Raw genomic sequence first — 13,928 nt, 5'->3', positions numbered from 1 at the left:
ACATAACCTGGCATGAACTCAAAGTCTATAAAGAAGGAAGCGCACGTCTCAAGGAAGAGCACCCGAAGGGCAGGTACTCTTTTTACAATTTTCTTATGTAAGCTGAAAAAAGCTTCTGCTAATATAGTAGGTAATCCTAAGCCTTTTGCTTTGCTGGCCAAATACTTTAATTTTATTCACAATATTGTAACTCCCCTTGCCTAGGGAGTTGGGGGGTAAAGTACTTATGAACCAATCCAGAAAACTTAGCAGACATCATTCTCCTATTTACCAATTGTGTATGAGCAAATCTGCACCACAGAAATGTGTTTTGTAGCAAGACAAGCTGTAGTTGAAACTCTATGTGAACTTAATCATATAGAAAAAGAAAAATCTGAGGCCAGATGTTTTAATTTCTACATTTAGTAACATCTTTTCAGCCTTTATCTGCCTTCTCTGACTTTTACACAACGGTTCCCTTTCTGTAGAAAAAGCCTTGCTTGCTTTCATTTCTAGAACAACTCCCTCCAGGCTCCTTCACAAGTTGTGCTCTTCTGCTACCTTCTAAAATGCTGCTGTTCCCTGTCTCTAGTTCTGGATCCCATTTTCTTCTCATTGCACAAACCCTCCCTTGAACACCTGATCACGCCCAAGGCTTTAACAACCACCCACCTAGACTGACAACACCTAAATCTCTTATCTCTGGCTCAGACCTGCACCCACAAATATTACCCTCATTCTTCACTCAACCCCAAATTTACAATGTGTAAGTTTAACTCACTATTTTCCTCCTCTAAACAGATCCTTAACATAGTAATCTCTATAAACCAATCGATTGTTGGCGTCTGAAACTAGGTGCCAACAAAAATTCTCTCACTACATTAAATATGTCATTAAATCTGGCCCATTTTACCAAGGCTTGGCCATACAGATGTTTAATCAACAGTCTTCTCCTCATTCTGACCACTAGAGATAAAATTCAAATGTTCACATATCTTTTGGACTATTGAGACAGCTTCCTGACTGGTTTCCCTGCCTCCAATAACATCTGTCTTAAATCCAATCTCTATTATGCCATCAGAGTAACCAAACTAGGATACTCTGGAGAACGAAAGATGGCACTATTAATAAATTTATTAGCACAGCAGGCATAAACTGGGCCAGCCCTAAGCAAACCTTTACACCTCAGGTCATTGGTAACACTTGGCCCTTGCTTACCTCTTCAACCACATATCTACCACTACCTTTCTCTCATATTACATTTTATCCATACAGAATAATTTGTAGTTTTCCAAATGCATTATATTTCTCCTCATTCCTTTAAGCTTCTCCACATGTCATACACTATGTCTCAAACACTATTCCTTCACCCCCTTCACCTAGCTCAATTCATTTAGTTCATCAGGTTCTCAAATCAGATTATCACTTTCTACAAGAAGCCTGGCCAGGCCTTTGGAAGACTAGCTTCTATATTCATAGTTGGGGTTCCCAAAGCATTTCATTCATAACCCTTGTGGGAATCGACACCCTGCAACTATCTGTTGTCTGTGTTCTCCATTAGACTACACATTCCTTGAGGGCAACATCAGCTTCATTCACATTTCTATTGCTACAGCATAAATGGAACCTTATCCATAGTTAAGATAAACAATTTTTAAGGAAATGGATAATTTTTTTGATATACTCTCTCTGTAGGGTTTTAGTTCCATAAAGGCAGAAACCGTTATTTGCTTTTGTGTCCCCAGAATTTAACACATTAGATGTTTAACGTTTTGTTGAAGAGGCTCATTTGTAAAGGTGCGACTCTTTTTATTAAATGTTCATTAACACAGATTTGGTGGTAGAAACAAACCAACTGAAGAAGAAATAGAAAAAAAAATGATATAAATGGAAAGAAAAAGAATAAAATGGAAAGAAAAGAAATGATGCATCAAGGAAAGTTAGTAATAGTAACTACTATTTGGTTAGTCTTTCCAAGGTTCACATATATACAGAAGAGACCTCTTTCTTCTTCAATTTAAGTAAAGAAAAAGGGTCCTTCATATTCGGTTTATTCCACGCCTGTTAACCACAGATGGAAATTTAGGTACAAATGGAAATACAAACTACTCCTTGGTTCTACCAATCTACCATTAAAACTATCCAGCAAGTTTGGATTTTAAAATAAAGACATGGTTCTCATTCTCTACCAATGAGACTGAGTGATATCTACTTCTAGGGTCATCTTAATTCTAAGGTTAGTCAAATTTTCAATAAGCAAATAGAAGTTACTTGTTAAGAGTATGTTTTCCATCTATAAATTAATTTTAAAATGTTACTTTTATTTTACTAACTGACTTATTTACTCTAGAATACATATTAATTTCAATAATTATTATTAAAAGCATAATTTTCTTTGTCTAGTGTCTATAGAATTAGGATGAATATGTTATGGATCAGAAAAATGTGCCTATACAAAATGTTATGCATAAAGAATTAAATCATTCAAAGATCCAAGGTTAAAAAAAACCCTTTCCTAAAGAAATATTTTATTACTGTATTTGTTGTTTCTTCTAACCCTCACCATTTTATTGGCTCTCTGTATCTATCTACTGATAAAAGTTTATCTTATATATTTATCATGCCCATTTAGTATTTAAGATTTTCCTTGTATTCTCTTTTATGAATTGCTCTCATCTTTTAAAATCGGATTTCTCAATAATATTTCAGTTCCTCACATACTTCAAAATCCTAATATTTTTAACAACCCCTTTGACATATCCTTTCAAATATTAATATTTTTATTTGTCCTTGCACACTGACTTGGAGAGCCCTCTACTGGCCTGATGCTGTGTCAAAAGAACATTTGCTTCATCCTTCAGATACCTATTTTTTTAACATGCTTTCAGTAATATGATAATTCTATAATTAAAGCCTTTATTCAGAATGACAGAATGTTAAAGAGAAATTGAACAAGTCTACTAAAATGCTGTTATCAAAGCAAGATACACTACTTCCATAGTATAGAAATACCATTTTCAAACAACTGTACATTATTCTCAGTACTGCACTATAAAGCCTTGCTATCATGTGACAGAAGTCCAAGATGAGACCAAATTGTAACATGATGTATTCATAACTAAAGTATAAAAGGCAAGTTGGAATCTCTATGTTAAATGCCTCTGGCCTCAAGTAAATCTGATAGTTATTTTCTCATCAATATTTCCTGATTTTAATATACCAATGTCTCTAGTATTTAAAAACAACATATTTGAAGATATAATGAAGGAAACAACTGCACTTAACTTAAAATCCAGGAATAAAGACCTTAATGACGAGAACAACAACAACAACATCCACAAATATAAGTCATCAGGTCCACCACAAAGTCATCAGGTCTCACTTTAGATCCCAATAAGTATGCCAACAGTTTTTTTCTTTGGGAAATAAACCAATATAAAGTTTATATCAAAAAAACATGGAAACAAGTTTTAAGTAAAGCTCTTTTAAAAACTGGGTAATAATTAGGGAAAGTAGCCATTCCAGCCATATAAATTTTGTTAACGGGCCTCATAGACTCTATATCTGTGTTCCAATTAGACTATACTCTCCTTATGGGCAAAACTAACCTCATTTACATTTCTATTCATATGGCATAGACACTGTCTCTTACCTACAGTGAATGCAAATACATTTAGAAGGAACAGACAAATTTGTTTTCCTATATGGTCTCTCCCTCTGTAAGTTTTGAGATCCATGAAAGCAGAAACTATTTTTCACTTTTGTGACATCACAATTCAGCACAGTGGATGTTAATTCATTGTTTGGTTAAATAGGCTCATTTGTAAAGGTGAGATTCATTTATAAAATACTCATTAGAATCAGACTTCATGGTACAAAAAACTACATAGTGGAAAAAGAAATAATATAAACAGAAAATATTATGACAAATTAGAAAATGTATTTTCAAATTAAATTATAGACAAAAGGCTAATTTCCTTTATATATAAAGGGTTCCAAAAAACAGTAAGCAAAAACCGAAAACCTAACATAAAAAATGAGTAAAAGATATGAAAAGACAATTCACAGAAATGTGAACGGGCCCTTAAATTCATAAAAAGAAATTTAACATCACTCTTAAGAGAAATACATATTAAAACCATATGACCATAAGGAGATAAATCTCTCCTGTCTTCTATATAGACCTACTAGAAGGGCAAAAATCCAAGTTTAATAATACACTCTGTTAGCATGGCTGGGAGTTGGGGAGTGGAACAGTGAGGGTTCTTATACACTGCTCTCCTAAAGAGCAATTTGACAATATTAGTAAAAGTCACAAACTCAACACCTCGAAATTTCACTTCTGGAAATGTAACTTATAAGGATATTTGCATATGAGCAAAACAATATTTCTAAAAGGTTATTCTTTGCAGCATCATTTACAATAACCCTGAACTGAAAACAACTCAAATTTTGATGATTAGGGGACAGGTAGAATGAATCATGTTATCTCCATAAAATGGAAAATCGTATAACTGCAAAAGCAAGGGAAAGGGGTATTATCTAGGTAACGATAGAGAAATAACCATTGTGTTTTATATAATTTTATATAATATTTTAAAAAAGCAAGGTACCAGATAATGTACATATTCTTATATTTTTTTTAAATGCAGAAGGAGGATATCTGCTTGTGATATGCATCAGCTCTGGAAGGGATACACCAGAAACTGACAACAGTAGTTTCTGAATGTGTGTGGAGAGGGGTGTGCAGTCTGGACAGATGGAAGGCTGTAGTTGGACACCTTTTTCCACACATATAAATAAATATAAATCATGCAAATGCACCGAATACATTATTAAGTTGATTTAAAATGTCTTTATATTACAAGATAAGTATATTATTAACACAAGCTTTATTACTAAAACAACTGCAAAATCCTTTGCAATCTTACCTGCAAACTAGCCACGTAAGAATCCTCACAATTTACATAATGTCCTAACATGGCATGTTGAGCCCGTAATTCATTATCCCTTATCCTCTCATGCAGGTGGGTAATTTGTTGCTTCTGCCTGCAAAACATAAATCAAGGTCACATTAGGAGTAATACTTTTCTAATAGTTAGAAAAACCTTAAGGAGCCTAATAATTTTACATAAGAATTTAAAAGTATTATCAATTTAAAAAATCATAACAGAAAATCTTTTTATAAAACAAAATACCATGTATGGAATTAGGTAACAATGTATTTCTACTGTAGAGTACTTCTACAATGTGGTCTTTTGAAGAATGTTCCTCTTAGATGCTAACAGTCACACCCTGCTTTCTTCAACAACTCATAGCTTGCTTTAAGCAAGTTATTTAATTTCTGTAAATATGTATGCTTATAAATCTTAAAACTGTTTTGTGCCAGGCATGATGCTAAGAGCTTTGTATGTAGTATCTCTCAACTTCAAAAATTTAGTAAGTCTCATAATAAAGTTTTGAAGGAGAGCTTTTAAAGAATAATAAAGATAGTATGAGTAAACAAATAGCTTGATGTTTTCCAAAATTACTTACTTGTTTTGGAACAAGTAAGTTGTATATTTCAGGCTGCATCAAAAGACCTTGTTCTACTCAGGATGATTTCTAAAGTTTGCTAACCTTTAAGAAAATCTACATATAGAACATTAAATAGGAGATAAGTTAGGAGAGATTGGTCATATAACACTTTTCAAATAATTTAAAGCTTTACAAAAAAAAAAACCAAAAAAACACCTTTCCTTTTCCAGCCAAGGTGGAGTAGCAGGCAGGGACTAGTTTTGCCCTCACGCCTGAAACCTTTTTTTTTAAAAAGACAAAATATAGGAAGCGAAGACTCCCAAGGCATCGGGCCATCGGGCAATTCAGAACGGCCGTCTCTCAGAGATGGGTAAGCAAGGACGCGGGCCCTGTGACTGACTGCACTTCCTGCTGAGAGTGTTTGCAAGTCCCAGCACAGGAAGGGCAGTCTGCCTGAATTAAAAAGACAAAGCTGAGAATCTGGAGAAACCAAGGCAGCTGTGGTTAGTTCACAGTACTGGATGACCGTTGGGCATTCGGTTGAATACTAATTAATACAGCCATGAGGAAACTACTGAAGGTGTGTGTAGAGTAGAAGGGCAACCAAAAAAATATTAGAGGGAACAGTGCTTCAGGGTGCCTTGGAATTACTGGCTATTTCCAACTGCCAGAATAAAAAGCTTCATGATTCCCGGGGCATCAGCAATCCTCAACTGGGGACAGGTTTTAAACTAGTTAACATTTAGCAGCATCCAGAGACATTTTCAATTTTCACAACTGGGGCAGAATGTTACTGGCATCTAGTGAGTAGAAGCCAGAGAAGCTACTAAATGTCTACAATGAACAGGATAGCCACCCTCAACAGTGAATTATCTGATCCAAAAACAAAAAAAAAAATAAACAGTGCTGAGGCTGAGAAACCCAGGGGTTGTAAGATGAGTCTTGTCTCAGTGGGGAAAAAATAACCCTTGATAAAACAGCTCTAATGCCACCTAACAAAACTTAAAAGCAAGTACAAAAACTGCTTCCCAGAATAAAGTTTAGGAATACAAAAAATGTAACATCAAAAACAAGTTAAGAATTATTGGGAATGCAAAAAAAGTAGAAAAATGTAACTTATAATAATAAGAAAATCCAATAAACTAAAAGTGAGCTAGAACTGACACAGATGTTAGAATAGACAAGGATAGTAAATTAGTTATTTTAACTATTCATATGTTTAAGCTAGAAGAAAGAATGAACATGTTAAGTAGAGACATACAAGACAAACAACACACTGAATGGTGATTAAAAGACTAAGCATTATAGCACAAAGTACAGTGAATTTAAAAACAGCAATAGAAACTATCCAAAAAGAAACACATACAGAAAAAAGGACAAACAAATAAAACAGAAAAGCTCAGCGTTATCAGTGAGCTGCAAGACTATCATAAGAGGCCAAATATATGTATAATTGGAACCTCTAAAGAAGAAGTAAGAAGGTGGGAGTAGGGGGCAGAAAAAAATATTTGTGTAAAACAGGCCAAAATTTTTCCAAATCTCATGAGAATTATATACCCACAGATTCAAGAAGACCAGTGAACCCCAAATAAAAGTAACATGAAGAAATCTAAGCCAAGGTACATCTAAATCAAACAGATTACAGTGATAAAATATTAAAAGCAGCCAGAGGGAAAAAAGATAAATCCATTCAAGGAGACAAAGATAAAGAGGATGGCAAATTTCTCAACTGAAATAATGCATCAAGTAAGACAATGAAGTGCTTTAGGTACTAACATTTAAAAGCTCTCAACCTAAAATTTTTGACATAAGAAAAATTGTGAAAACAACACAAAAAGCATACAAAAAAAAAATCCCTGTTAATCTATAATACTTTACCCATGGAAAATATTTTTTAAGGTTAAATAAAGATCTTTTTTGGAAACTTAAAAGGTTAAAGAACTGATCACCCTAGACTTCAACTACAAGAAATGATAAAGGAATACCTTCAGGCAAAAGAACAATATACTAGATGAAAACCTGAATTTACACAAAACAAAGAAGAATGGGTAAACAAATACACAAGATATTTTTCTTATGATTTAAATCTCATTAAAAGATCATAAACTGTTTAAGGCAAAAAAATAATTTATATCCAGGTTGTATAACCTTTGTAGATGTAGAATGTATGACAAAATAGCTCAAAGGCTAGAAGAGAAAAAAATGGAAGTATACTTTATAAGATTCTTACATTATACATAAAACAGTATAGTATTACTTGAAGATAGACTGCTATGCTTTTTTTTTTTTTTTTTTTGAGACGGAGTCTCGCTCTGCCGCCCAGGCTGGAGTGCAGTGGCCGGATCTCAGCTCACTGCAAGCTCCGCCTCCTGGGTTCACGCCATTCTCCTGCCTCAGCCTCCCGAGCAGCTGGGAATACAGGCGCCCGCCACATCGCCCGGCTAGTTTTTTGTATTTTTTAGTAGAGACGGGGTTTCACCGTGTTAGCCAGGATGGTCTCGATCTCCTGACCTCGTGATCCGCCCGTCTCGGCCTCCCAAAGTGCTGGGATTACAGGCTTGAGCCACCGCGCCCGGCCAGACTGCTATGCTTTAAGGAAGTATAAAGCAATCATTATAACAATAGAGTTATAGCTAGTATGCCAATAAAAGAGATAACAGGAATTGTAAAACAATATTCAACTAATTCAAGAGAAGGCAAAGGGGAACAAAGATCAGATGGGACAATAAGAAAACAAATAGCAATGCCAGGTGCAGTGGCTCACATCTGTAATCCCAGCACTTTGGAAGGCCGAGGCAGGTGGATCACTTGAGGTCTGGAGTTTGAGACCAGCCTGGCCAGCATGGTGAAACCCCATCTCTACTAAAAATACAAAAATTAGCTGGTCATGATCATGCATGACTGTAGTTCCAGCTACCTGGGAGGTTGAGGCAGAATGGCTTGAACCTGGGAGGCAGAGGTTGCAGTGAGCCAAGATCACACCATTGCACTCCAGCCTGGGAGACACAGCAAGACTGTCTCAAAAAAAAAAAAAAAAAAAGAGAGAAAAGAAAGCAAAAACAAAATACCAAGATAGGAGATTTAAACTTGACCACATCAATAATCACAACATGTAAATAAATGGTTTAGATGATCCCAAACAAAAGGCAGACACTGGCAGAAAGGATAAAAAGTAGGACCTAACTATATACTATCTACAAGAAAGAAAACCATTTTGAACATAAGGACAGAAACAGGTTAAAAGTAAAAAGAGGAAAACCTGCGCTAAAAATAATCAAAAAAGAGTCAGAGTAACTATATTAATATTAGTATAAGCAGATTTTTTTTTTTTTTCTATTTTAGAGACAGGGTGTCACTCTGTCACTCAGGCTGGAAGGCAGTGGTGTGATTATAGCTCACTACAGCCTTGAACTCTTGGGCTCAAGCCATCAGCCTTCCAAATAGCTGGGACTATATATAGGCTCCACTGTGCCCAGCTAATTTTTTTTTTTTTTTTTAAATTCTGTAGAGGTGAAATCTCACTATGTTGCCCAGGCTGGTCTCAAACTCCTGGCTTCAAGCGATCTTCCCGCCTCAACTTCTCCGTGTTGGAATTACAGATGTGCGCCAACTTGCCAGGCCAAAACAGATGGTTAGAGAATATTGCCAGGGACAACAATTATTACTTAATAATAATAAAAGGATCAATTCATTAAGACGTCATGACATTTGGGCCTAAGAGCACAGCGTCTAAATACATGAAGCAAAAAAAAAACTGATAGAACAGAAGAGAAACAGACACATCCACAATTATAATTGGATATTGTAACATCTGGATCTCAATAATTGACATTAATAGAATAAGTAGACAGAAAATGAAGAGAATATAAAAGACAAAAGCACTATCAACTTTGTCCTAAAAGGAATTTCTAGAATACTCCCCACAAAAGACAAAAGCAGCAGAATACATATCCTTTTCAAGGATACATGAAACACTTATTAAAACAGATGATCCTCTGAGCCATGAAACAAGCACCAACAAACTTAAAAGAATTCAATTCATATAGAATATATTCTCTGACCACAGTGAAATTAAATCAGAAAACAATTACAGACAGAATTCTAGAAAATCCTGAAATATTTGGAAACAATGTAACATAACCGTAAATAACCTGAGGGTCAAAGAAGAAAAACTAAGTATTTTGAGGTGAACAAAAATGAAAACCAAGCAAATTAAAATTTGTAAAATATTGATAAACAAGCTTAGAAATTTATTTATTTTCTATTTTATTATACTTTAAGTTTTGGGGTACATGTGCAGAACGTGCAGGTCTGTTACATAGGTATACATTTGTCATGGTGGTTTGCTGCACCCACCAACCCATCATCTATATTAGGTATTTCTCCTGATGCTGTCCCTCCCCGAGACCCTCACCCCCCGACAGGCCCCAGTGTGTGATGTTCCTCTCCCTGTGTCAATGTGTTCTCATTGTTCAACTCCCACTTATGAGTGACAACATGTGGTGTCTGGTTTTCTGTTCCTGTGTTACTTTGCTGAGAATGATGGTTTCCAGCTTCATCCATGTCCCTGCAAATGACATGAACCCATCCGTTTTTATGGCTGGGCACAGTATTCCATGGTGTATATGTGCCACATTTTCTTTATCCAGTTGTATCATTGATGGGTATTTTGGGTTGGTTCCAAGTCTTTGCTATTGTGAATAGTGCTGCAATAAACATACGTTTGCATGTGTCTTTATAGTAGAATGATTTATTATCCTTTGGGTATATACCAAGTAATAGCATTGCTGGGTCAAATGGTATGTCTGGTTCTAGATCTTTGAAGAATTGCCACACTGTCTTCCACAATGGTTGCACTAACTTACACTCCCACCAACAGTGTAAAAGTGTTTCCATCTCTCCACATCCTCACCAGCATCTGTTGTTTCCTGACTTTTTAATGATCACCATTCTAACTGGGGTGAGATGGTATCTCATTGTGGTTTTGATTTGCACTTCCCTAATGACCAGTAGTGATGAGCTTTTTTTCATATGTTTGTTGGCTGCATAAATGTCTTCTTTTGAGAGGTGTCTATTCATCTCCTTCACCCACTTTTTGATGGGGTTGCTTTTTTTTTCTTGTAAATTTGTTTAAGTTCTTGTAGATTCTTGATATTAGCCCTTTGTCAGATGGATAGATTGGAAAATTTTTCTCCCATTCTGTAGGTTGCCTTTTCACTCTGATGACAGTTTCTTTTGCTGTGCAGAAGCTCTTTAGCTTAATTAGATCCCATTTGTCAATTCTGGCTTTTGTTGCCATTGCTTTTGGTGTTTTAGACATGAAGTCTTTGCCCATGCCTATGTCCTAAATGGTACTGCCTAGATTTTCTTCTAGGATTTTAATGGTTTTAGGTCTTATGTTTACGTCTTTAATTCATCTTGAGTTAATTTTTGTTTTTTGTTTTTTTTTTTGAGACAGAGTCTCGCTCTGTCGCCCAGGCTGGAGTGCAGTGGCCGGATCTCAGCTCACTGCAAGCTCCGCCTCCCGGGTTTACGCCATTCTCCTGCCTCAGCCTCCCCAGTAGCTGGGACTACAGGCGCCCGCCACCTCGCCCAGCTAGTTTTTTGTATTTTTTTTTTTAGTAGAGACGGGGTTTCACCATGTTAGCCAGGATGGTCTCGATCTCCTGACCTTGTGATCCACCCGTCTCGGCCTCCCAAAGTGCTGGGATTACAGGCTTGAGCCAGCGCGCCTGGTGAGTTAATTTTTGTTTAAGGTATAAGGAAGGGGTCCAGTTTTGGCTTTCTGCATATGGCTAGCCAGTTTTCCCAACACCATTCATTAAATAGGGAATCCTTTCCCCATTGCTTGTTTTCATCAGGTTTGTCAAAGATCAGATGGTTGTAGGTGTGTGGTGTTATTTCTGAGGCCTCTGTTCTGTTCCATTCATCTATATATCTGTTTTGGTACAAGTACCATGCTGTTTTGGTTACTGTAGCCTTTTAGTTTAGTTTGAAGTCAAGTAGCGTGATGCCTCCAACTTTGTTCTTTCTGCTTACGATTGTCTTAGCTATCTAGGCTCTCTTGTGGTTCCATATGAAATTTAAAGTAGTTTTTTCTAATTCTGTGAAGAAAGTCAATGGTAGCTTGATGGGGATACTATTGAATCTATAAATTGCTTTGGGAAGCATAACCATTTCACAATATTGATTATCCCTATTCATGAACATGGAATGTTTTTCCATTTATTTGTGTCCTCTCTTATTTCCTTGAGGAGTGGTTTGTAGTTCTCCTTGAAGAGGTCCTTCATATCCCTTTTAAGTTCTATTCCTAGGTATTTTATTCTCTTTGTAGCAATTGAGTGAATGGGAGTTCACTCATGATTTGGCTCTGTTTGTCTGTTATTGGTGTATAGCAATGCCTGTGATTTTTGCACATTGATTCTGTCTCCTGAGACTTTGCTGAAGTTGCTTATCAGCTCAAGGAGATTTTGGGCTGAGACGATGGGGGTTTCTAAATATACAACCGTGTCATCTGCAAACAGAGACAATTTGACTTCCTCTCTTCCTATCTGAATACCTTTATTTCTTTCTCTTGCCTGATTGCTCTGGTCAGAACTTCCAATGCTATGTTGAATAGGAGTGGTGAGAGAGGGCATTCTTGTCTTGTGCCGGTTGTCAAAGGGAATGCTTCCAGTTTTTGCCCACTCATTATGATATTGGCTGTGGGTTTGTCATAAATAGCTCTTATATTTTGAGATACGTTGCATCAATACCTAGTTTATTAGAGCTTTTAGCATGAAGGGGTGTTGAATTTTGTCAAAGGCCTTTTCTGCATCTATGAAAATAATCATGTGGTTTTTGTCATTGGTTTATGTGATGGATTATATTTATTGATTTGCATTATGTTGAACCAGCCTTGCATCCCAGGGATGACGCCGACTTGTTTGTGGTAGATAAGCTTTTTGATGTGCTGCTGGATTCAGTTTGCCAGTATTTATTTTATTTAGGATTTTTGCATTGACGTTCATCACGGATATTGGCCTGAAATTTTCTTTTTTTGTTGTGCCTCTGCCAGGTTTTGGTATCAGGATGATGCTGGCCTCATAAAATGAGTTGTGGAGGATTCCTTCTTTTTCTACTGTTTGAAATAGTTTCAGAAGTAATGGTACCAGCTCTTCTTTCTACCTCTGGTAGAACTCAGCTGTCAATCTGTCTGGTCTTGGACTTTTTCTGGTTGGTGGGCTATTAATTACTGCCTCAATTTCAGAACTTGTTATTGGTCCATTCAGGGATGTGACTTCTTGGTTTAGACTTGGGAGGGTGTATGTGTCCAGGAATTTATCCATTTCTTCTAGATTTTCTAGTTTATTTGCATAGAGGTGTCTATAATATTCTCTGATAGTAGTTTGTATTTCTGTGGGATCGGTGGTGATATCCCCTTTATCATTTTTTATCACATCTATTTGATTCTTCTCCTTTTCTTCTTTATCAGTCTGGATAGCAGTCTATCTATTTTGTTGATCTTTTCAAAAAACCAGCTCCTGGATTCATTAATATTTTGAAGGGTTTTTCATGTCTCTATCTCCTTCAGTTCTGTTCTGATCTTAGTTATTTCTTGTCTTCTGCTAGCTTTTTAATTTGTTTGCTCTTGCTTCTCTAGTTCTTTTAGTTATGATGTTAGGGTGTCAATTTTAGATCTTTCCTGCTCTCTTATGGGCACTTAGTGCTATAAATTTCCTTCTAAACACTGCTTTAAATGTGTCCCAGAGATTCTGGTATGTTGTATCTTTGTTCTCATTGGTTTCAAAGAACATCTTTATTTCTGCCTTAATTTCGTTATTTACCCAGCAGTCATTCAGGAGCAGGTTGCTCAGTTTCCATGTAGTCGTGCGGCTTTGAGTGAATTTCTTAACCCTGAGTTCTAATTTGATTGCACTGTGGTCCGAGAGACTAAATGCCTATACAAGAAAAGAAGACAGCTCTCAAATTATCTCAGCCTCCACTTTAAGAAGTTAGAGAAAAAAAAAAGGACCAGGTGTCATGGCTCATGCCTGTAATCCCAGCACTTTGGGAGGCCGAGGCAGGCAGATCATGAGGTCAGAAGTTCGAGACCAGCCTGGCCAACATGGTGAAACCACGTCTCTACTAAAAATACGGAAATCGGGGGTGGGGGGGAGGCGCGGGGCGGAGTGGCGGGCACCTATAATCCCAGCTACTCAGGAAGCTGAGGCAGGAGAACTGCTTGAACCCAGGAGGCTGAGGTTGCAGTGAGCCAAGATCGCGCCACTGCACACGATCTATCTGGGTGATAGAGCAAGACTCTGTGTGTGTGTGTGTGTGTGTGTGTGTGTGTGCCGCGCAGCGGAGTTGGGGGGCGGGGCGGGACTCCGTCTCAAAAAAAGAAGTTAGAAAAAGAAGAACAAATGAAACCCAAAGTAGAGTTTCCAAAG

The 13,928-nt window shown here is 36.7% G+C and overlaps 1 protein-coding gene across 1 annotated transcript in view; it reads right to left on the bottom strand.

Moving 5' to 3' along the window:
- Positions 1 to 13,928, bottom strand: part of CEP85L (centrosomal protein 85kDa-like) — a 200,250-nt gene that overhangs the window by 37,682 nt on the left and 148,640 nt on the right. The window contains exon 6 of the mRNA XM_011937342.1: positions 4,911 to 5,028. Coding sequence (XP_011792732.1) covers positions 4,911 to 5,028 — 118 coding nt within the window. The remainder of the gene's footprint in view (positions 1 to 4,910; positions 5,029 to 13,928) is intronic.

This window comes from Colobus angolensis, unplaced genomic scaffold (assembly GCF_000951035.1).
Source record: "Colobus angolensis palliatus isolate OR3802 unplaced genomic scaffold, Cang.pa_1.0 Scaffold100, whole genome shotgun sequence".
Classification (NCBI taxonomy): Eukaryota; Metazoa; Chordata; class Mammalia; order Primates; family Cercopithecidae; genus Colobus; species Colobus angolensis.
The sequence above is the reverse complement of the archived record's forward strand: the minus strand, read 5'-3'. Positions and strand labels throughout refer to the sequence as shown.